The 25,907-nt window shown below is 35.9% G+C and overlaps 2 protein-coding genes across 17 annotated transcripts in view; one reads left to right on the forward strand and one right to left on the reverse strand.

The window, feature by feature from the left end:
• Window positions 1–25,907, reverse strand: part of g6pc3 (glucose-6-phosphatase catalytic subunit 3) — a 269,889-nt gene that overhangs the window by 174,381 nt on the left and 69,601 nt on the right. The window lies entirely within an intron of this gene.
• Window positions 1–25,907, forward strand: part of tanc2b (tetratricopeptide repeat, ankyrin repeat and coiled-coil containing 2b) — a 188,437-nt gene that overhangs the window by 101,039 nt on the left and 61,491 nt on the right. For 10 of the 16 annotated variants that reach the window (XM_083555684.1, XM_083555676.1, XM_083555691.1 and 7 more), the window contains one exon: window positions 24,813–24,929. The exons of the other annotated variants lie outside the window; for them this stretch is intronic. In XM_083555684.1, the coding sequence (XP_083411810.1) occupies window positions 24,813–24,929 (117 nt within the window). The remainder of the gene's footprint in view (window positions 1–24,812; window positions 24,930–25,907) is intronic. 16 annotated transcript variants of the gene reach the window in all.

Consider the following 25,907-nt stretch of genomic DNA (forward strand, 5'->3'; position numbering starts at 1 on the left):
ACATTTCTGGAGAGATCTGAAAATGGTTGCGCACCAACTCTCCCCATCCAACCTGATGGAGCTTGAGAGGTTCTGCAAAGAAGAATGGGAGAAACTGCCCAAAAACAGTTGTACCAAGCTTGTAGCATCAAACTCAAAAAGACTTGAGGCAGTAATTGGTGCCAAAGGTGCTTCAACAAAGTATTGAGAAAAGGCTGTGAATAATTTAATACATGTGATTTTTTTAGTTTTTGATTTTAAATAAGTTAACAAACATTTTAAGCACACTTCTATCATGTTGTTATCATGGGGTATTGTTTGTAGAATTTTAAGAAAAACAATGAATTTAATCTATTTTGGAATAAGAGCACTGTGAATACTTTCCGGATGCACTTTAAGCATTAAACACTGAAAAGGATTTAACAAGTCCCTGTTAAATAAAAACACTATATAGCACATTTGTTTAATATTTGCTAAGCAATTTGAACAGTGCTGCACCAAGTTCCAATAAATAGGAAGAATTATTGTAAAGATTTGTATATACAGGAGGTTTATGTGAGATACTGTATACTCTCTCTCTCTCTCTCTCTCTCTCTCTATATATATATATATATATATATATATATATATATATATATACAATGAGGAAAATAAGTATTTGAACACCCTGCTATTTTGCAAGTTCTCCCGCTTAGAAATCATGGAGGGGCCTGAAATTGTCATCGTAGGTGCATGTCCACTGTAAGAGACATAATCTAAAAATACAAATCCAGAAATTACAATATATGATTTTTAAACTATTTATTTGTATGATACAGCTGCAAATAAGTATTTGAACACCTGTCTATCAGCTTGAATTCTGACCCTCAAAGACCTGTTAGTCTGCCTTTAAAATGTCCACCTCCACTACATTTATTATCCTAAATTAGATGCACCTGTTTGAGGTCGTTAGCTGCATAAAGACACCTGTCCACCCCATACAATCAGTAAGAATCCAACTACTAACATGGCCAAGACCAAAGAGCTGTCCAAAGACACTAGAGACAAAATTGTACACCTCCACAAGGCTGGAAAGGGCTACGGGGAAATTGCCAAGCAGCTTGGTGAAAAAAGGTCCACTGTTGGAGCAATCATTAGAAAATGGAAGAAGCTAAACATGACTGTCAATCGCCCTCGGACTGGGGCTCCATGCAAGATCTCACCTCGTGCGGTCTCAATGATCCTAAGGAGGGTAAGAAATAAGCCCAGAACTACACGGTAGGAGCTGGTCAATGACCTGAAAAGAGCTGGGACCACCGTTTCCAAGGTTACTGTTGGTAATACACTAAGACGTCATGGTTTGAAATCATGCATGGCATGGAAGGTTCCCCTGCTTAAACCAGCACATGTCCAGGCACGTTTTAAGTTTGCCAATGACCATTTGGATGATCCAGAGGAGTCATGGGAGAAAGTCATGTGGTCAGATGAGACCAAAATAGAACTTTTGGGTCATAATTCCACTAAACGTGTTTGGAGGAAGAAGAATGATGAGTACCATCCCAAGAACACCATCCCTACTGTGAAGCATGGGGGTGGTAGCATCATGCTTTGGGGGTGTTTTTCTGCACATGGGACAGGGCGACTGCACTGTATTAACTAGAGGATGACCGGGGCCATGTATTGCGAGATTTTGGGGAACAAGCTCGAGGCTGGGTCTTCCAACATGACAATGACCCGAAGCACACAGCCAGGATAACCAAGGAGTGGCTCTGTAAAAAGCATATCAAGGTTCTGGCGTGGCCTAGCCAGTCTCCAGACCTAAACCCAATAAAGAATCTTTGGAGGTAGCTCAAACTCCGTGTTTCTCAGCGACAGGCCAGAAACCTGACTGATCTAGAGAAGATCTGTGTGGAGGAGTGGGCCAAAATCTCTCCTGCAGTGTGTGCAAACCTGGTGAAAAACTACAGGAAACGTTTGACCTCTGTAATTGCAAACAAAGGCTACTGTACCAAATATTAACATTGACTTTCTCAGGTGTTCAAATACTTATTTGCAGCTGTATCATACAAATAAATAGTTAAAAAATCATATATTATGATTTCTGGATTTTTATTTTTAGATTATGTCTCTCACAGTAGACATGCACCTACGATGACAATTTCAGACCCCTCCATGATTTCTAAGTAGAAGAACTTGCAAAATAGCAGGGTGTTCAAATACTTATTTTCCTCACTGTATATATAATCGACCCTGTTGGCCAGGACGAATAGGACATTAATTGACGTACAGCTGTTATCACTTACTTTTGTTGCCAGTTATTTAGACACTAATGGTTGTATGTTGAGATATTTTCAAAGGACAGTAAATCTGTACTGCTATACAAGCTGCACATTGACTACTCTAAAATATTTCCAAGTTTTATTTCTATAGTATTGTCCCTTGAGAAGATAAATGGGCCAGTTAAATGCATTATTCTGCCCAGATGTAAAATATAAAACTGTGGGCCACATACTGTATGTGTGGCCAGTCATATACCACAGTTAAAATTTAATTTCAGATATTTCAAATAGTAAGGTGATCTTCATACACACAGCTGTTTCCCCTAAACCTGTTTGCAACATAGGTTTATTGCTCTCTATCAACAAGGTTTTATCAAACAAATAACTTTGATTATGATTAATGGTAATTTTAGATAAAAATTCAGTTGAAAGTGTGTAATGTTTCGATTTAGTTGTTTGGTTTGGTTTATGGTTTAGAATGCTTTAACCAAGATTAAAAAAAATAAAAAAATCTAATGAGAAATCCGGAACCAGCTCTGTTGAAGAAGTGGACGGACACTAACGCACTTACGAGGCTGCATTCAGTAACCGTCGTGGACTTTCAACTCTGGAAGTTTGGTAAGTGATCATTGGAAATGTTATTATATATTTAGTTTGACGTTGCTTTTTCGGATTGTAGAGTAAGAATGAGTTAACATCGTCAGAAAGTTAATGTTTCATGTATGTTTCAGCGGCTGTGAAGAGTAACCACCTGACGTCTCTGGCCACAGAAAAGAAAATCGATTCCACCATTCAAAGATGTCTATATGTGACCCTGGATAGGGATGGTGGCAGGAGAAAGAAAGAGAGAGAGAGAGAGAGAGAGAGAGAGAGAGAGAGAGAGAGAGAGAGAGAGAGAGAGAGAGAGAGAGAGAGAGAGAGAGAGAGAGAGAGAGAGAAGAGAAAAGAGCATTAGGAGAGTACAACAGGTTAACAAACTTGTGACTTGGATGGTTTGGATGTTAAGTTGTGTGCACAATGCATATTGTTCATGAACTTAAACATAGATGTTCAAGAGTTTTGAATCGCATTGACATTCAAGCACTGTTTTTTGTTTGTTTGTTCAGATGTAAAATGCTTTTTTTTAATGTTAAAAAATAAATAATTGTTTTGGAATACTGTTGTTGTTCAGGAATCTTTCATCTGGGTCAAAGATGTGTATAAAGTGGCTGACATGTGGAAACAACTTGTTTGGTCCTTCATATGGCCAGAATAGGGCCAGCTATAGTCATAAATTTGGCTGAGATATGGATATGCAATGGGCCATATGTGGCCTGAGTTCTAGCAACCAGACCTGGTCTAGTCATGTACTGGATATTTATATGTACGTATTTATGGATATAATATATTGCTGTTTTTGGGACAAGTGAAAGTGGGTTGTGTGGCCCATCACTGGGTGAAACAAATTTTGCTATGTGGGTACATGTCCAGATGAAAAGTCTTTGCCAATAGAACTAGCTTCTATAAGATATCTGTCTGAAAATAAAACTGTTTTAATTACCTGAATATCACAAACAAAGAGCATCCACAAATCACAAAAGCACCTTCCATTATTATATGATTTGATTATACAACTTCAGTAATGATAAATACATGAACTTCTCAGGGGAAATATGGAGCGATTCTCTGCCATCTGTGTGCACTTCATAATTTGCTAGACCATTGTGAAATCTGGTTAGTTATGCAAAAAACATGCCATATAGTTCTGTCTATTTGATGGCAGACATGTATATCCCTGTTTGTAAGAGACTCGGTGCTAGGTTTAATTTTATCACATTTTGTTAGCACTCTGACCTTTTGTCCTGTGAGAAATAACTCATAAGTCGGCATGACTGTGCAGTACCTCTGCTTAGACTTGCTTCCACAAAGCACAAAAGGTTAGAACAATGTTCAGTTTATGAGCTGTCATTGAAGTGCTGTCTGTAATGCATTATATATATATATATATATATATATATATATATATATATATATATATATATATATATATATATATATATATATATATACACACACACACACACACACACACACACTCACACACTCACACCTATTCATACATACATACATACATACATACAAACATATACGTATACACTACGTGGACATCTAATATTTCCAGCTAGATGTTGTTCTTCTCCATACAACATTTGAATATGATGATGTGCTTTATATGGTTTGAATTGGATGATCTTGAGTGGCCTGCTGTAAAGCTCTGTCCTCAACCCTGTTGAACACCTTTGGGTTGAATTAAGACATTGACTTTACCGCAGGGCTCCTCACCGTTAATGAGTACCTGACTTTACTAACAAGTGAGCACAAATCTCCACAAGCACACTCCATCAAGAGGAACATCTTTCCAGAAGAGCAGAAGTTATAATAACAACAAATGATGACTGAATGTGGAATAGAACGTGCAAAAACTACATAACAATCTTATAGTCAGGTCTCCACAAGCTTAAGTCTATACAGTGTAGCTTAGCAGCTAGCTAGCTCATGTCGATTAGTAGGTTCCTGTTAAACATGCATTCAGCAACGTTCTCTGCTTAAGAACTTTGGGGTGGTAAGAACTCCACTTTCCCTCAGGCTAAATGATAAATTGAATTTGTTTTCCAAGCACGGAAGTTGTGTGAAAGGAGAAGCAGCAGAGTTAGTGTTCCAAAATCCATCCACACCACATCACCCAAAGCCTGCAGTGGTTTCTCCAATTAATTGTCCTGACCTTAATGCTGCAAATGAACTGTTGAATTTAATGTTGCAGAAAGGAAGGGTTTAAAGGCTACAAGGCATTGACAGCATGTGGTGGTAGAGGGTGAGTAAAGTAAAAAAAAAAAAGACTTCTGCTCTTGGATTTTTTTTTTTTTTTATTATACTGGCAAGTGCCTATGTACTGTATAAGCAAGTTCACTCTAGCCTTAATATCCCAGTATGTAAATACTTTAAAGTCGACACTTTTTGCTGTTTTGTGTAATGTTGATAAATAGTTATACTCCTGAATACAGAGGTTCTACTGTATTAAAAACACTATCCTGTCTTAAACTATCCTAAGCATGCTAACTCCTTGTGCCATGCTGTTTCCTATTTAAGTTCAGTTCATCAGATTTATTGATCAAAAATGTATTCAAATTGCCATATTCACTATTTTGCTTATCACCAAGTTGCATGACATGCAAGGGTCATCCATTTAAGATATTTAGGAAGTAGTTACAGATGCTCTCTCACTTTGTATGTGTCTATAGCTGTATGCTACTATGGCACTTGAATTTGACACATTCATTTAGAATGGCAATTACACAAAATTAAACTAGCTTAGTAACCTTTTATACCACAGGGCTGTTGAATTTTTAATCCGATTGGTAGAAAGGTTTTGATTCATTCTATTTGTTCAGCCCTTCTAAGAGCAGGTTCGCTTGCAAGGCAAATTACTGTTTGTTTTTTATTATTCCTAATAAACATGGACAACTGATGCTAGAATTCATATTTAACTGTAGAAATGTATATATTTCATGCACTTATCTTACATCAGTAAGCTATGACATACAGTACATACAGTTATGACAATAATAAGTGCAAAATAACACAAGATATTACAAATCTAAATAGAAAAAACAGACCTATACACAGGACATTACAAAAAGTCAGTCACAATCTTAACTGGAGCTCCAGCTAAAGAGAAGCAGCTTCAATGCATGATGCCGCCACCACCATGTTTCACCCTGACTGTGAATACACTATTTTTGTGGACTTTTTTGCAAACATTTAATAGAATAATTACTAAGAATGAGGATTTAGGCTGAATTTGATTTATTTATTAAGTGTAAAAAGATAAAATAATAGTAATAAAAAAGATTTCTGTCCAGCCATCTAATTCCATAGCCCAATTGTGTAAAGAAAACCAGAGACTATTGTCACATGCAGAGCATGACCAGATATTCTTGCAACTCCTTTATTGTTGCTATAGGTCTCAAGGTCTTTTGGCCATCTCTCTGATAAGACTTATTTTTGTCCTTTCGTAAATCTTTGAGGGATTGACCCTTACTGGTCACGTTACTTGGGTGTCCATTTTCTCCACTTCTTGACAATGACCTTCACAGTGTTTCCTGGAATAGCTAATGTTTTGGAATTTTTGTTCCCCTTCTCCTGATCAATACCTTTTAAAAGTGAGATCATGTACGTGCTTTTTAAGCCCTTTGCGGCTTCAGCACTGAGACGAAAAAATAGAAGAAACTTGAAATCCAGAGAATTGTACTGAAACAGCTGACCTTTATTTGGTTCATCAGAATCACTTTATTTATTACAGATGTACTGTATGATAACTACTTTTGTACATGAGCTTCTGGACATGAGCTTAGTCAATGATTTGTTATAAAAGTGTTTCCTTTTTTTATGAACCGTATTTATTTGTATTTCATGTTTGACAATTTGATCAAAACATTTTTTCTATTTTTTTATTCACTGTATATTGGCACCTCCGTAATTAGTATATCAGAAAATCGGCTGTGAGAACAGCAGCAGCAGCTAAAATCCTCTTTCACTGTTTAATTTCTCAGTTTTGCCACATTTATGTGTTATTATATACTTAAACAAGGTGATGAATTTGTTTTCAATGGTAATGAATGTTGTATGATCAGACTGCTAAAAGCCATTACATTTAGTTTAGATTCTGCAGGCAACAATAAGAAAAATTATAAATACATTTATTGATGTAGAAGGATTTTCTTGTAAAAAAAATATATGCAGTTCTTTGAAATTCAACTAGAAAAAAATATTGATATTAGTTATTTACCAGTGATTTAAATACGGTCAAAATCAAAATACACTCACACAAGATCAGTGTTGGTTCCAAAAATCTAATAATCAGGCAACATTTTTTTGTCTTATGTCAATTTTGTTAAATGTAAAACCGTATGTGTGTTGATTGGTCAAGCAATAGTCATTTGCGGGAAGTGACAATATACTGCTATGACCTAGGAAATCTAGTTGATTTTTAACAATGTGCCGTATTTGAATAAATCGTAAATCGGATTCATAAATTTACATTTTGTAATTGTGATTCTAATATATTTTATCTATCTATCTATCTATCTATCTATCTATCTATCTATCTATCTATCTATCTATCTATCTATCTATCTATCTATCTATCTATCTATCTATCTATCTATCTATCTATCATTAGTCTATTAGTCTGTCTTCTGTCTTGCCACATTTTTTGTAATTTTTATAAGGTACCAAAATAACAATTGCTGCTATGCAATTTTCTGTTTTTCTCAGCCTAGAAATAGTTAGATGTGCCCTTCTGCATCAGGCTGCAGAATTGATGATATTCTAAAATACTATGACATTGAGTTTTCATTGCTTGACACCTTAAGTATTTCAGACCGTTTCACCCATGATGTTTTTTTTTTTGAATGAATGTTTTTGTAAGGAATAATGGAGGAAAAAGAGAAAAATGACAGTGCCAATCAAACTTCCTGAAGCAAAGGCTTAAATGGGATTGAGAAGAACTTAAACCTGAGGGAGAGAGTGAGTGAATGTGTGTGTGAGAGAGAGAGAGAGAGAGAGAGAGAGAGAGAGAGAGAGAGAGAGAGAGAGATCTGCAGTGTGCTATTAATAGTCTTTGTAATGACTTGCTTACAAAACAGAGCAGTGGGATTACCAGTGTGTTACATCTATCTCTTCAGCTAATACCACTGGTATTGAATGGTGTGTGTGTGTATGTGTGTGTGTGTGTGTGTGTGTGTGTGTGTGTGGGTGTGGGTGTGGGTGTGTTTGTGGGCGTGGGTCGTATGCCGATTTCCAATAGTATGAAAGATGCGCTGTGTTTATTTTACAGCAGGCTTATTACAGCCTTAATAGCAGGCTTTATTATCTGCATATGTTGGTTTTACTCAATTTGGCTTTTCTGATTAATCAACACAGAGTACACCTTTTGAATTTTCTTTATTTTATTTTATTTAAATACATTTTTTCTTACTGACTATTAGTTTACTTGCAATTTATTCTACTCACAAATTTAATAATCTAAATATATTCTTTGTAATAATAATAACAAAAATCTGTTCTGTCTCAGTTACAAATTTCAGATATGTACAAATTTCACCCCCACGTCATGCTGGTACAGTAAAACCAATACAAATTATAATTTGATTTGTCACTAACACCACTAAACATAATATGATATGCCATTAAATATTTTAAGCAGCAGGTCTGTGACTGGTCTGTGGTCCGAAATAAAAGGAAAAGCTTAGGATTAAAATGTAGAATAAAATGAATAAACAATAATAAAAAATAGAATAAGAAATACTATATTAATAAATACAAATAAAATAATTAAAAATTTAATTGAACTGCAATAATAATAATAATAATAATAATAATAATAATAATAATATAATAATAATAATAATAATAATAATAATAATAATAATAATAATAATAATAATAATAATCATTATTTGCAATAAAATAGAATGGACTGAATTTACATATGGAAGTAGCATTTTATTTTGAGTATTTATATTAATGTGCAGCTGTGTGTAAAAGATGTGCAATGTGTGAACTATGTGTCATATCATGTGATAGTTTCCAGCTCAACAGACTCAAACACACAATCTACCTTGCACAGTGTAGCACCATCTTGTGTGAGAAAAGCAATAATTAGAAGATCCGTCCCTGGGTGCTGTGAACAATTGCACATCGTTAAGCAAATCTCCCCACAATGTAAGCAAAGGAAAATAAGATGAAGCGCTTCTAAATAGCATGAAGGGAATCTCAATAATTACCATAAGGGTCATGTCTCAACCAGAACAGCTTGTTTTTTAAACTTGATCGAATGTAACATTAATGATTGGGCTATTTATCATTATCGAATTTCACCAGCTGCAATAATTTTCTGTAAGAAATTTGAGACCATAAACGATCAAATTTAGCAGCAGGCTACTAGCAATCCATTATGGACTGCTCCACCCTCTAGTGATGATAACCCAGGATGTGCCATTATCTAAGGATGTCTTGATGAGTGTAGTGCTATTGAATACATTGAGTTCCGTACCTTTTTTTGTGATTTTCCAAACCCACTTTCATAGGGTTGTGAAGCATAGCCAGGAATATTTTAGTTTTTACAGCAGTGGAACTTACAGTCAAAATGTATATTTATTCAATGCCAAGTTCACTACTGCTGACTGAAAACAACGAGAGTTACAAATATGTTACTTAAATCTAATAATAATAGTAATAAAATGTGCTACTGTTCCAGGAATTCTTGCACAAATTTACATGATCTGCCTAGACGTTTAATTTTAAACAGATAATAAAAAAATACACCCACCTACTGAGTGGTTTTTAATTTGTAAGGGCTCCATGGCTGTAAAAGTTACAGAATCCCTGCTCTATAACATCCTTGTCCTTAGTTCACATTGATTGCAAAGGCTTTATTTTTAAAGACACTACTGAAGAAACCACAACATGACCTCTTTGCTACTGTGCAATCTTCAACCTGTTTTTTTCTACTTACGACTTTGGACAAAGATGAACACAATTAGTATATTTATCATAGCAGAGAAGCAGCGCTGGTTAAAATGGTAAATAACCTACTACTTGCCCCAGATATATTTCTGATTGGCACTAGAGGCCTTGAGTCCAGCAACTATTGACTATGATATTTTAAAGTGCAGGTTTTAAAACAATATTTGATTTTGACAGACAGCTCTTACCTGCTTTAGATATTGTTTGAAAGACTAAGTTTGCTATTCCTTGTTTGAGATTTGTCAGTCTAAAGGCAGAGTACAGTATTTTACAAGCCCTATAAAAATTCCCTAAGCTGATGGTACATGTATACACCATATGGGCAAAGTATGACACCTACCTTTTACAGCCATATGTGGCTCTTCCTCGAACATTTACCACAATATTGGAAGCACACAATTGTACAGAATGTAATTGGATGCTGTAGAATTAAATTTTCCCTTCACTTGAGGAGACCCAAACCTGTTTCAGCATGACAATGCCAATGCACAAAGCGAGCACAATCAAGATATGGTTTACATGGGTTGGTATGTAAGATCTTGCCTGCAATAGAGCTCTTTCCTCAACCCTATTGAACACCTTTGGGATGAATTCCTCACCCTACATCAATACCTGACTTTATTAACGCAATTGTAGCTGAATGAGCACAAATTGTGTTCAGAAAACACAAGAATCAAACATTTGTCCATAAAGTCTGTTTGTCAGTTTGATCTAATGTTACAGAACTACTACAAATAGAGGAAAAGACATGGAAAAAAGTTCCATACATTTATTGTTGAATAAAACCTTTTGTTTTTACATTTTTAGACATCAATAACAATATTGGTTACCAAAATATGCCACTAGATTTTTTTGTATTTTTTTATTTTTATAAAAACCTCATATTGTGCCAAAGGAACACTCTGAGGCGCAATAACTGATTTTAATCTTAAGTAACTTGTTTTGATCTACTTTTAACAAGCATTTTCACTTTTTGCATTCAATTGAGGGTTATATGGTGGATAATTATTATTGTTGTTATTTATTTATTTATTTATTTATTATTGTTAGGCAGAAAATGTTGTGTTATTGTGTACACAAAGCCAATTATTATTGTCATCACAGATAAGATAAAACGTATCAGTGTTATTATCAAGTTTTAATATCTGCAAGTAATGCAATTATTTAATAATTGAACGAATTGACTCTAATTGAAAATTTTCTTTCAATTGTCTATACTTTCTTTGATAAAATCCTTAAATTGTCAGGCAGTCATGACTCATGTTTTAACATTATAGCATAGCTGATGTTATTGCAAAAGCTCCATTTATATCCACAGGATTAGTGTCTAAAGACTAAAGATTCAGATGGCACTGCAGAAGTCATTACAGCTGAAAGTTTGCTTTGGTTTTGTGTCATTGATAACAAAGTGCTACATTCTACATTACCTGCAATTGCAAGGCAATTGTACTTGCAGCTTACATTAATTTTTACTTGGCAAAAGCTTTTATTTTACAAATGAGCTCAGAGCTACATATTTAAGGGTAAACGCTTTCAGGCAGTCATGGGCTTAAAGGTGTGTTTATCAAGATTAGTCAATATTGGAACCTTTAATTAAGCAGGTGTACTACACTAGATTTACTTTTATTTCTTTTTTCTTAATATCTATGGTGGCCAGGAGAGTTTAGGTTATATTTGTTGTACCTTACTACATTATGGAAGATAAAGTTACCTCACAAGTAGACCATTCCTAATGTTTCTTGATAGAGACCAGATACTCAGAATAGCCCACATCTTATTAGCATAGAGGACATCTGTGTTCCTGTTTTGTAGTTAAACAAGAATTTCACAAGTTGGTAAAACAGTGACTGTAATCTAGTTCAAGCATTGACAGCTCGCTACATCACTGCTCAGCCTTCATCCATGTATTACTCATGGAAAAGCTTAGACTATTATTGCATTTTATTATTCACAGCAACTTTTCATGGAACATCCATCAAGCTTAAATGTCCCCATAGTAAACTGTACAGGTGTTGTATTTTTTATACACTGTATATATATTTTTGTATTTTCTGGTGTTAGAATCTTGTTATTTTGCCTATTTTCTTGCTTGATACCCAATTAACACATAAAATCTGTATGCTTAGCGCTATTCTGGTTCTTATTGTCTTCAGATCCCATGAGTTTTTTATCTGACCATGAATAAAATCTGTTGTTAGTTAGCTTTACTGCAGAATCTTTGCTAGCATTTCATACATTTGAATTAATATGGTTTGTTTAAAGTGCCACCTTCAGTGTCTTTCTTACTGATTAAAATGTATGAGCGATATGTACTTTGTTGTTTAAATATTTGAACAATCCTTTGCTTTATAAAGGGTGGATTTGTGCACCTGCATTAATACTGAGCTTTGTGATCATTATTCAGAGTGCACTTGGTCTGCTGAACATTGCTTAGAATTGTTTCTGGAAAGAGTGTGAAAAGGTTTTTTGTGCTTTTCAAGCAAAAAAAATCGACGTTTGTATTGTTGGTGTTTTATATGCTGATAAGGACAGTTGTAAATTTGTCACAAGTAAACATTTTGCCAAGTGTTTTGAATTTCCTTTTCGAAAATGTCATAAATGCATATAATTGTAGCCATTAGAGTTAACTGCTAACCGAATCGAGGATATGGAAAGCATTTGGTGACTTCCAGCTCAGAGATTTGTAGTGTATTGATTGTATAGGTTGAGTTTTCAGAGTCTAATGAATGTGTGGTTAATATTTATTTTGCTGGGGCTTTAAGTGGATATTAATCTGGGGGGAAGGTGCATGAAGACCTGTTGGTGTTCATGTTCTTGCCCAGGTTACCATGGTAATGTGGGCTGCACATTCACGAGCTTGCTGTGCTCGATATGTCACATTCTGTGTGTGTGTGTGTGTGTGTATGTGTATGAGAGTATGTATGTGTGTATGTGATGCACAAAGGTATTCGCTGTTGCTCATCCAATTTCACACCGATATGCATGTGCCACACAATGTCCATTGTCTATTAACTCTCCTGTCAACTACAGCAATGCAATCTCATGCACTGCATATGTGCACTGCAGTTTTAAGTATTATTCTTTTTTTTTTTCAACTTTTGAGTTCATTACTGTGAAAGCACATTGCTTTAGATGGATTGGCTTACATCCAAAACCTTCCCAGGGTTCATATGCTCTCGCTGACAACACTACACCTAATTTTAGACCCACTACTGAGCAGTGCACATACAGTACCCTGTTAGCACTTACATTCCCTTTTGCAAGTTGCCACAATTGAGAACAGGAATAACCTAAATACTTTTACCCAGGGGTCTATTACAAGCATATAATTAGTGTTAAATGTACTAACAAGGATCTCTCTGAAAGCTGTACAACTTGACAGGCATTGTTAAATATTTGGCCAAGGCTGCCTCCACGTAAAGCTGAATACACTTTCCAAATGCATCTTCTAACCTTAACCCTAACCTTCTATCCACACTGAGTGCCTCAAGAACAGAGAACAGACAAATACTTTCCCAAATGAATGAATTTAAAGATCACAGTTCATTAGTGTGGACAAATTCATACAAAAACCAATGATGATTTTAGAGTTAAAACAAACAACTTTATAACCTCAGGTTACCATCAGCAACAGCTCTGGCTTGGTGAAACAACTTTCATTAGCATTACCACATTGATTCAAATAGATGAAAAGTAAATGTAGAAAATGATGCAGACCAAAGCTTCATATTTTTTATGCATCTTTTATTTTTTATGCATTTATGCATTTTAAGCATCTTTAGATGTTTCCCTGTGGCCATGCGATTTTTGGAATTTCTTTTTTAAATAATAAAATATTCAGTTTATTTTTCTGAATAAAATTTAGAATAGAAATCATGGTGTATGCAGTAGAGATGGCTGCAGGTCCAGGATAAAAGGAGTTTTTTTTTTCAGCTGGCAAAACAATTTCAAAATCAGAAGGCAGCAAACACAACAAGTTTGGGTAAAACTAAGCAAGAATCATGACCTATAAACCTATATATAGGAAGTGAAAATGTTTGAGTCCAGGTGTACAGCTGTGTGTCATGAGATGGTGATTATGAGCATGACAGAGATCATATGGTCATTATTTGAAAACATGTCTGTATGTAGCCTGTGGAAAGTTTTGCTGTAGACATGTTTGTAGTCCATACTGCATTCTGAGAGTTATAGTGAAGCACCAAATCCAATGCAAAGGTCACTTGGAACCCAAGGGAATAAATGATTGTACTTTTATATTCATCACACTAAAAGGTGGCCAGTACAATGACTCAATTATGTTATATTCTCTTGAAATTTGTTTTACATCTTTTTAATTTAATTAGCTTTTGTTATTGCCTTGCTGAAAAAACAGTACAATACATTAGTATACAAAATTATCTTTTAAAAAGCAGTACTCCAACTGACAACATGGACATCACTTGCTTCACATCGCTTGTTTTCCACCTTCTTCCACATGCCATGGTAGGACTAAAATATAAATAACCCTTGTTAAACCTGAAACAATAAATATTTAAATAAGTATATGTTTTAGTGATGTGCCCGTTGCCCCTCTCATTGCAAATGCACAGTGTATCTGACCTTTGCACTAAAGCTGTAGTGCTGCAGCAATGCTAAAACAATCTCATTACACTTGGCTAAAGCTCAGTATGCTCCTCTCAGGTAATCTCCCTACCGTTGTGTGGAAAATTGGCGGATACTATAATACAAGTGTGCCAACATAATATAAGTAATACAAGTTTGCCAATGAAGCTGGCTATGAAAAGCTCTGTCCTTGTGAGCTCAGTGCTCTAAAACCATGACCTCTGTTGCTTTATCATCCTTGTTTAGACACTAGAAGCTGATGTTTTCTCAACCTCAGTAATGCATTTTATCTATTGATTTTATTAAACATCTCAAACATCATCAACATCTAAATTCCTTCAGGTAGAACGTCACTGCATTGTGCGTAAGCTTTCATTCGTTGTTCTGTTTCCAGTTTTCTAGAGCGCACATAGGAATAACTGTGCTTTTGTCTATGTTTGCTCATGTTTTAGAGTAAGGAAATCTTAAGCATGACACAATATTTCAATATGTGGCTGCAAAGGACCCTGTGATCTGCCAAATCCTGTGGTGTCCCTAATCATTGCTGCCTCTTATTAACCTCTCTGTATGTCCTTTTCTTCAACCCTGAAGTCATGAGTCATATTCTTTATAAATGATCTTGTTAAAATTGTTTCCAGTGAACTTCTGTGTCCAATTGTCTGGTTTCTGCATTACTGCAAAGGCCTGTTTGGTGGCTTTCATTCTCCATGAAAGAATTTCAATGACTGACTTGCTCTCTGTACAGTTGTTTTTCCATCTATTGTCACTCAGGAATGTCATGAATATCTTGAGTCTTTGTAAAATATTTAGTTGTAACTACATAGATACTGGACTTCATTTCGCAATACTTTTTTTTTTTTTTTTTTCGCAAAGTTGTGTGTGAATGTTTTTGTCGGCCAGACCCAACTTCAAATTCACATCATGTTTACTGGTAGATCTTAAGGAGACGGAAATTTGGATATGAATGCAGAACAATTTTAATAAAAGTTTAAACTAAGGAAACAAGTAAGTACAAGAACAAACAGCTATTTACTCAGCATGCCAGCAGACTAACCAATTAGCTTAAAACTTACTTACTTACTTACTTACTTAATGCTACAGCATTTTCAGAAATGAAAATGCAGAGCACGGACAACAATAGAAGAAATGTAAAGTATATAGGAGTGTGTGCTCTATTGTTCCAAAGAAAAATAGTCCAAGATGGCCATGACATTTAAAGGACATCTTAATGGAAATGCTGAATTTCCTTGTACTTACATGCATACAGTAAATGATTATATATCTGTGTGTGCATATATTCATTTATTTTATCCAAATTGACCTTTGAGTCAATTGTAGCAATTGAGTGCTGTTTTTTTCTAGTTTGTTAATTTGCTTATGGATGGTTTCTTTTAAAATCAATGTTCGACAAAAGGTTTATTGTAGAAACTTGGGCCAAATATATCATTTAAAATCTTTTAGTAGAGGTTGACATTAGGAATAATCTGTACATCTCACTTGACTCGAACTCGGAAGCTCAGACATCAGAGGTTTTTCATGAATGCCACATTTCTTGTGTAAATATTCTTGTCATTCTGTATAAAACTGTTCATATGCAGTTTCATAAACTGCATACCATCTGTTACCATTTGTGGACCTGCCCTCTTATTTCATTATACAAGCATTTCTTTTATGTATACGTATTCCTGTTGAATAATTCAGTCTGGCATTTAAGTTAGAGGTATGTCTTTATGAAACAGGATAAGACTTAGGTCTAGGTACTGTTACCTGCAAGAGCTTTTCATGTACACAATATTTATGTGTACATTCATGTGAGGGAAAAGGATTTTTTTTAAAGAGCAAACAGATGCAAGATAAAGCTATTGGAACAGCAGGAGGAGAAGTTCATTGAAACCAAACTTTGTATGTCTATCACTTAAAACAATTAAATTATACATGTGTAACAAGGCAGTTCTGTGCCGTACTGAAACAATAAATACAATCAAAGATCAACCTGTAAATAAAATGTGTATAGATAAGCTTAACTGGGACACCTGACTTTTCCAGCCATATGTGGTTATTCCAAAGACTGTTATCTCAAAAATGGAAGCACATAATTGTATAGGATGTCTTTGGATGCGGTTGAAAAATATTTGCACTTTACTTAAACTAGAAGACCCAAACCTGTTCCAGCAATACAATGCCCCTGTGCACAATGTGAGCTTCATGAAGATATGGTTTACATGGGTGGAGTGAAAGACCTTGAGAGGCCTGCTATAGCGCTCTGTTGAACACCTTTAAATGAATTGGAACACTGACTGCACCCCAGGCCTCTTCAACTACACCAGTACCTGACTTTACTGATACCCTTGTATCTAAATGAGCACAAATCATACAAACAAATTATAGCAGCAAATAGGGAATGTGGAATGGAAATTTTTTAAAAAGCACATGAATCTTGTGATGAAGCGGTCAACTTTTGTCCATAAAGGGTTCTTTTCGGATGATTTGTTGTGTTATAATTTTAAAAAATTATAAATATAATTATAAAAATATAAATTATAAAGGCCTTCAACTTTAAAAAGGTACTCAACAGTACCTGTAATACCATTTTATGATTATCTTATGTCCTGTTGTTTTATTACTGGATTTCTTTCTTATAAATTGTGCTAAAAAATATCATATATACACTGCAATATGTTTCTGTTTGCGTGAGACTGTTATGAATTTACTATCAAGAATGCAGTACATAAATAAAAGAATGCAGTACATAAATAAAAGTTTGATTTTTTTTATTATTATTATTATTTGAATTGTTTCCAAAAGAATTTTTTGGATTCATTTCAATGCTTTCAGTAGATTTTTGTCAGCAGCTTTTTTAATATTTGTATATTGCTCGTAAAAAAAAAGTGTAATACACTATTTGTTCTAACTTTCTAAAGTCGGGTGTTGAGTGCTAACTCAAGCAAAATGAGCCATTTGATTAGTGAATACACTCCAATACTAAAACACATATACACACTTTCACTTCACTTTTCACTTCACATTTCACTTCACATTTCTGAAATCTAATGAGTGTAGCTAGAAAAAGTCAGAGGAAGGTATGCAGCAGTGTAGGAGAGGAGGTGACGTGGATATTAAAGACACGTCAGGCTGCTGCTTTCGGAATCAGTAGCAAGAGGCGTAATTGGCAATGGTGGAGGATGAGCCAGGAGGGAGATGAGCTAGACAGATGTTGAGCTGATGAGAAATTGAGTAAGAACCTGAATGCTCTTCCCAGAGAATACGTTGTGCATTTAAAATACTGCATGGCCAAGTGCAGGAACAACAATCACCAGCTACACCAACATTCAAGGTATTTTCATGTATATGTAAATTGAGTGATCAGAGAAACAGAAATGAAGAATAGTGCGGCATGTTAAAAGAAACACAGCACACGTAGGAGAAAAGCAACAGACAACAAAAGACAAAAGCTAGATGCTGTGTACTGTATAAGAGGTGATATATAAAAGTGCTCATTACATATAAACGTGGATCAGGTGCAACAGTCATGTGACATGTAAGCGTCGTGGTCATGCGTGCTGCAATAGTTGATGGGTCGTGTTAAGGCACAACCGTGACACTATCTGTAATAGGAATTCAAGATTTAACATTCAAGTTAAAATTGAACAGGAACGTTCAATAGTGGTCTATTATACCATACAATTCTTACTCTGCGAATCTTTCCGGCAACCTCTGACATAAATTATAAAGGACACGAGGAAAACACAAGACATAAATTACACATTTGCAAAATTACAGTACTGTGAAGATGCAAGAAGGGAAGGAAGAAAGTATATGTGGATATAAAGTGTACAGTGTAAACATAAAGTCCTACAGAGGTAGTCTCTGTAGTGGAGTAGACTTATTTGTAAATGTGTGTGTGGACAGAGGTGGACACAGTATTCTCTGATTCTCGAAACAAATGTTGTGCGTAGTAATGCACAAAAATGATCAGGGCTAATTAAACATTGGCCGTTGTTGTGACTCTCTGAAAAGTCTCAGAAGTCTAGTGGTGCTAGGATTTAAACACACAGCCTTCTGATCAGAAGTCTGACACACTAACCAGTGAGCTACCAATCAGCATTCAGTGAGGAAAACCTGCCTAATAGCATCTGTGCATCTGTGTATTCTGCTTCAAATTTCTATCTAATTCCACCACCTCAGGGTTAAATTTACTCAAAATAACCCAATCACGTAATTAGAAAAGTGTTTAAATTTAGTATGAGCATTGAAATTGTGTTGGGGTAAGAAATTAAATCTCTTTAATTTGACTGACCATATGTTCCCCCTTTTTCCAGTGAAGTCAACACACTGGCAGCATTGAAGGTCAAAGGAGGGTTAAAAGAGGAAAATGTGAGAGGAGATATAAAGGTGGAGCTTTGTCTGTTAGGAGGTTTAAGCCACTAAGGAGGGTGACACGACACAGGATGTTCAGTTCAACCCTATAGATTTATCCATCTGACCAGTAAGCTGATCCATCATCAAAATGAAAGGTTTATTGTGAAAGAACACATTAATTACCAGCACAGAATTGAATAGACGCAGTATATTCTTATGTTGTCATAAGTGCCATCGGTATGAAGCACCATTTCTGAGATATACACAATGCTTTGGTGTCACCGCTGCCAAGACAGAGGATAGAAAAGCAGCTGTTGCACAGTTCCCTGGAGAGATCCATCTAAGAAGATTTGGAAAAAAGCCAAGGTTGAACTGAAATCAGCTTTCTGGTCCGCAGCTTGCTAGTTTACGAGCCAGTCTGTGACCTCTGTCTGAGGTTCTAACACCTGTCAAGGACCAGCACCTGCTGGAAATGAAGACATTGAGCAGTGTCTTGAATGTATGCAGTTATACAAATTAAGTGTACTTGTCTGAGAAGATATGGAGGACTGAAAACCTCCATACATTCACTGTGTTTGCATTAGCAGATAAGTCAGCTGTCATCTATCATGGTGTGACCTCTGCTTTTAGCTGCAGAACAGCCTACATTTGCAATGACCAAATCCAGTGCATACACTGAATACAAATCGGGGACCTGTGTGGTTTTACTGCCTCGATTACTTCAGAAAAAAGAAAAAAAAAGGTTTAGAGCTGAATGGCTAGGCATTCATTTATCGCATACTATTTTAATTCCATTTAAATTTTTTGTTTATTTATTTATTATTGTGTCATGCTTTAAACAAGCAGCATTACTGCAGTTTTCTCTGCAGTTTTTAAGACTAGCTTATGCAATCTATATAGTTTTCATATCCTCAGATGAACCTAACAAATGTACAAATACTCACAGATGGATCCCAGTTGTTCAGGAATCACTGACACATGGAACAGATGTTTTGATGGCTGAATGTAATATTTTGCACTTGTACAATACAACACACTGTTTGTAGACTACAGTCATACAGTGTGTTGTTCATGGATTTCTGTAAATGAAGTCTTTACCTCCACTGCTCTTGTGTGTGGCTATGTGTGTGCACACTATTGGAAGCTGGTACACAAATCACAGGCAAAATATATCTATCAGTACAGTTTGAAAAACAGTTAAGTAAAACTGTGCTTATGCAGAAAAATGTGTGGATATAACCTATATGCAGTTGGTTGCAACACTTCTAGTTTTGTCCAAAATCAAAGCACTAATGTCAGTGAAAGCCATAAGGTAAATGACTAGCTAACTAGCTTGTTTATGGTACATTTAATGAGGATTAGCAAAGCAACAGTGATCTCAAAAGGCATCACATCTGTGAACCCAAGTAACCTATGAACATGTAAATAAATGTAAATACACAGTATATACTGTATATTTAGTTATATAAAATTGTTTCATATCTATTACACCCCATTACTTCTCAAAACTCAAGTCCAGTCTAAATATGTCTATAAGTCCAATGAAAGAAAGTCCAAGTATGAATGTTTTTGCACAGACTTTTATTATATTTGGAATTAGAATTAAAATCACATCTGCGCACACTGACATCACACACGCACACTGACAACACACACTGACAACGTACACTGACAACTGTTTGCAAATGTCTGTTCCTTTTTGAATACTGTGGTGACAGATCGTGTTTGTGTGCCACTTTTACACTTTATCGCTACTTTACTCAGTACTGTGCTTTCAGGTGATGTATCAAAACTCTAAAAAAAAGTGCTATTATAGTTAAAATGACTTAAATCATCGCACGAGCTAACGTCATTATTAGCTTGTGTGTGGTAGCTCTCTTAAAGCGTCGACTAAGCAAATATGGCAAATTGCTATTTTATCGTCCTTTTCAGAAACTTTATAATAGTTCCACACCGCTGATATAATCGTTTTTTGATTGGTTGTGTGGCGATGATATTAGTCTGTGCTGTGACTTAAGTGATTTGAGATGCAGTGGAGAGTAAAACACCTTTCATTTTCGTCTCCTATTTTTACCCCTTTTACAATTACTGGGCTTTTAAAACTAATCATTGATTTTATTGAGTGATCTCTTCATTTAAAAAAACTGAGAAAAAACACACTCCATTTGGTAAGTTAAGCCAGGTTAATGAAAGATTAATCTCTGTCATCTCTCTATAAAAACATTATACACTAAAGCTATTAAAGTAGGTACGTAAATAGGCAGATTTATTTATTTCTGATAATAATAGCTGTACGTGTGCCTTAGAATAAAATAAAGTTATTGCAACTTTGAAAGATGTTTCCGGTTCAGTGAACTGTACACTCATTTGAAATTAAATGCTGTGCTTATATGTTTTATGATTTACTGTCAGGTAAAATAAACTGTGAATTCATTCATCCTTCAAAACCAACATTATTGTGCTGCGTTTATAAACCAATCAATGTCCTAAAAGGTAGACTTCAGCCATCCTGTAAAGGTCATACGAAACCTTATATACTTTCAGGAACAGTGATCGTTTTTCTAGCAGGTGGCTATTTCCTTCCTGTCCATACAAGATTTACTGCTATAACTATTTGGGCCAAGCGGTTATGTAGCGATTATATAAGGATTTTCATGATTGTACAACCACAAGGAATTCAAAGTGGCCTATCCTACAGCTAGATGCAATGACTGCATGGGCTATAGGGGAAACATTGTGTTTTGAAATAGTATAGGACAACAATCGCTATAAAAAGGCAATAAAAAGAGATTTGGTGGTTTATTTTAATGATTATTTTTAGTAAATCCTTGGTGGTCTGGAAAAACCTGTCAGTTCACACTGTTGCTAAAATTAATAAATGACCAGCCAAGCAGGGTAAAAAAATGTTTTTGCAGTAGCATGAAATAATTAAATGATATTTTAGGATGCTCAGCAAACGTTGATGCTAGAGTTTATGATTCAGGTGTCTGCAAAAGAAAAATATATTCAGTTAAGGTATGTAGAAAATATGTATAATAAATACATACTCACACACAACAATTATCCAATCATTCAGCAGCAGCACAATGCATAAAAACATGCTGATACAGGTCAAGAGCTTCAATTAATGTTCATATAAAACCTCATAATGGAGAGAAATGGGTATTTTAGAACATGCTGATCTCCAGGGATTTTCACATAGACCAGTCTCAGTAAGACTACACAGATTCAGTAAGAGCCAGTTCTCTGGGGGGAAAACACTTGTTGATGAAAAAGTCAAATTAAAGTGGCCAGTTTTAAAATATATTGAGCTGATGGGATTGAGCTGACAGGAAGGCTGTGGCAACTTGAATAACCACTTTTACAATCATGGTGAGTAGAAAAGCATTTCAGCTGAAAAACATGTTAAACCTTCAGGTGGAAATACTAGAAAAGAAAAAAAAGATCTCATCAGGACTCACTCTTGCCAGACAAGAAGAAGTTTGAATTTACCAACAGCATCAATCCATGAACCCATCCGTTCTTGTCAAAAGTCTAGGCGGGTGGAGGTGGTGAAATTGCGTGGGGAATGTTTTTGTTGGGACACACTGGGCCCCTGAATACCAATTGAGCATTGTTTGAATGCCCCAGCTTGTCTGAGTGGTGTTGTTAACCATGTGGATCCATCTATAGACACAGTTTATTTATTTCAAATGGCTACATCCAGCATGATAATGTGGCATGTCACAAAGCACAAATTGTCTCAAACTGGTTTCATGAATGATTTCAGTGTACATAATTGTCCTCCTCAGTCACCAGATCTAAATTAAAGAGCGGTAGAGAGAGCGACTCGTAGAATCCACTATATTTTAATTATATAATACATTATACAGCCAGAAGTTTGTGAACCCCTAGCCATTATAACCGTGTGGGCTGATATGTTGAACATTCCATCCCAAAGTCCTAATTTGTTTCTGTGATGCCCTCCACACTTCTGGGAAGGTATTTTATTAGAATTTGGAAAATGGCTTGGGGATTTGTTCTCTTTTAGCCACACAAGTGTAAAAAGCCTGGTACAAACTTACCATTGTAATTTATCTCAAATAGTTTCAGTGGAGTTGAGGTCAGGGCTCTGTGCAGGCCATTTTCATTTTTAGTTTTACTTTTACTCCAACTTTGACAGACCATGTCTTCTTGGAGCACGCTTTGTGCAGAGGAGCATTGTCATGCTAGAACAGGTTGGGCCATGTAAAAAAAATAAATAAATCTGGCAAAGGTAAATTGTAAATGCTACAGCATAGCTAAAAACAATCCACAATAATTGTTTCTTTCACCCTTTGTAAGGATCCACTTATGGATGTGGTGATCAAGATGTCCATATACATTCTACCATATAGTGTATATATTATAGTTGTTTTTCTTTTTAAAATAACTTTGTTGCATCAGCATGAGTAAATGTATAATTTTGCAATGCTCCCAGGCTCAGTGTGGGTTGTTATTTTGAGCCGAGGTCTTTTTTTTCTGTCATTTGTGTGTTAAACTTTTGTCACACACACATTTTGATTTAACGCATAAGTGAAAAACACAGATTTTAGTTTTGGCAGTGACACCAAATCACTGCAACAGGTCATGCTATTCTGGTTAGTGGGGCATGAACTGTGTGAACTTGGAATTCTGGACCAGTTATACTGTATTGCCATCCGTTAGTGAACAAAGAGTACAGTGTTCCTTACTTAATCTTTGCATTCATGTGCATAACCAAGTTTTGACCAAATAAAACAGCTTTCTGTCTATCGAGATCAACAAAAGTAAGTGTCCAGAATATAGACTGAAGTTTGTGGAAACCTGACCATCAATTTCAAATGTGATTTTTTTAAACATCCCACATTAAAATCCCATTTGCTGTTATAATAACCTCAAATCTTCTGGGAAGATGTTCCACTAGATTTTGGAGTGTGCTTGTGAATGTTTGCAAAGGGCATTGGTTAACTCAGCCATGTAGTGTAAGGAGGCCTGGGGTGCCGTCAGTGTACCAATTCATCCCAAAAGTGTTAGGTTGAGGTCAGAGCTTTATTTCAGGACACTCAAGAGCTTCCACTCCAACCTATGTAAACCATATATTTCATGGGGCTGGCTTTATGCGCAGGGGCATTGTCATGGTGAAACAGGTTTGGGTTTCCTAGTTCAAGTAAAGGTATAATTTAATGTTACGACATTTGAAGACATTATATACGATTTTGTGCCTCCAAATTTGTGGTAACTGTTTGGAGACGAACAACAAATGGTTGGAAATGTCGAGTGTCCGTATACTTTTGACCATATGCAGTATTTAAATACAGCATCTGGCAAATGATTACTCATTTACAGGCCAGTGCTCATGTGCACCACTAAAGTAATCTATATTTCTGTTACATTATTCGCATACATTAAATACAGCTTGAAAGTAAATGCAGTTTGAACAGGTACAATAATAATAATAATAATAATAATAATAATAATAATAATAATAACAAAGTATGTGGGTTGAGCAGTGCACATTGAAAATGAGCTTTGAGAATTCTGCGCTTTTACAGTGATGAAAGGAAATGTCAGGGTCGTTAGTTTGCTTCCCACAATGCCTTGCGCGAGACTTGAAGTCAGTTCATACCAGGACAAGTGCTTGTAAACACCATACACTTGTACTGCATGTTGGCTTGTTGACTGTTGTTCTGTTTCCACCTTTTTGTATTGTGTCTGTCAGACACAAATAAACACACACACACACACACACACACACACACACACACACACACACACATACACAAACACACACACACACACACACACACACACACACACACACACACACACACGCACACTGTACATGCGTACACACAGTTGAATGTTTTCTGTTCTGACCTTGGATCTTTGTTTGTCCTCCCTTCTGACACCTCTGTGTGTTTCTGTTTGTGTCCATATGTCTTTCTGTGTGTGTGTGTGTGTGTGTGTGTGTGTGTGTGTGTGTGTGTGTGTGTGTGTGTGTGTGTGTGTGTGTGTGTATCTGTGTGTTGTGTGCACGCACGCTCTCAGCCCCTCTACGGAAGCTTAAGTTTGTGGAGAGCCCTCGAATACCTGAGTTTGACCTTGGCTACCTTTCACACACCACTTCCGCTGCACTGAATCCCAACCTGGACACACACTTCCCTGGTAAGAACACAAAACGTTTCCTCACAACATTTGCTGGGATTCCAGGACTGTGTGATACAGGGCCTGTTTCATCATTCGTTTTTTTTCTGTTTTATGTGACATGATTGTGTTATGGTTAAAGTTATATAACCATAAATACAGTATTGTGTAAAAGGGCTTCTCTCTCTTGCTCTCTCTCTCTCTCTCTCTCTCTCTCTCTCTCTCTCTCTCTCTCTCTCTCTCTCTCTCTCTCTCTCTCTCTCTCGCTCTCTCTCTCTCTCTCTCTCTCTCTCTTGCTCTCTCTCTCTCTCTCTCTCTCTCTCTCTCTCTCTCTCTCTCTCACTGTTTCTTTCTTTCTCTTTCTTGGGGTCTATCAGGCAAATATAAATAGATAGAAATGGCCAAATATAGGTAGATAGACTGATATATATAGACTGGAAGGAGACAGATACAGACAGACGTGTATAAGCTCCATAGAGATTTTATGTTCTTTATTTACTTCTTCTTTTGCCTTTCCTTTTTTCTTTCTGCTGATAGATGTGCAGGAAAGCAGAGTGCTTAAATGTCATACAGAGTTTTCATCAGTTTCTACCACACGAGATGAGAGACACTGCAGCTCAGCAGAGCTAGGGGTGGGGGGGGCATTATTTCCACTGTGCTGCACATAGCAGGCAGAGTTGCAGAGTTTAACATCTTACAGCTGCAGAATGTAGCTTTATACACTGCAGATACTCTCTCTCTCTCTCTCTCTCTCTCTCTCTCTCTCTCTCTCTCTCTCATACAGTACACACTCTCTTCTTCTGTCACATACATACTCTTTCGCATTTCCACAAAACACACCTTACTTTTCACATAATTCTGCTAAGTAAATTGCAGTGTTAATGTTGAAAAGGCAGGTGATAATACTGTAATAAAGTTGTAATAAAGGTGTACAAGATTTGTAATAGAGCTGTAATGAAGTTATTAGAACAGCACGGCTGTGTCACGACCCGGCACTTT

Source organism: Silurus aristotelis (assembly GCF_946808225.1).
Source record: "Silurus aristotelis genome assembly, chromosome: 12".
In the NCBI taxonomy this organism is placed as follows: Eukaryota; Metazoa; Chordata; class Actinopteri; order Siluriformes; family Siluridae; genus Silurus; species Silurus aristotelis.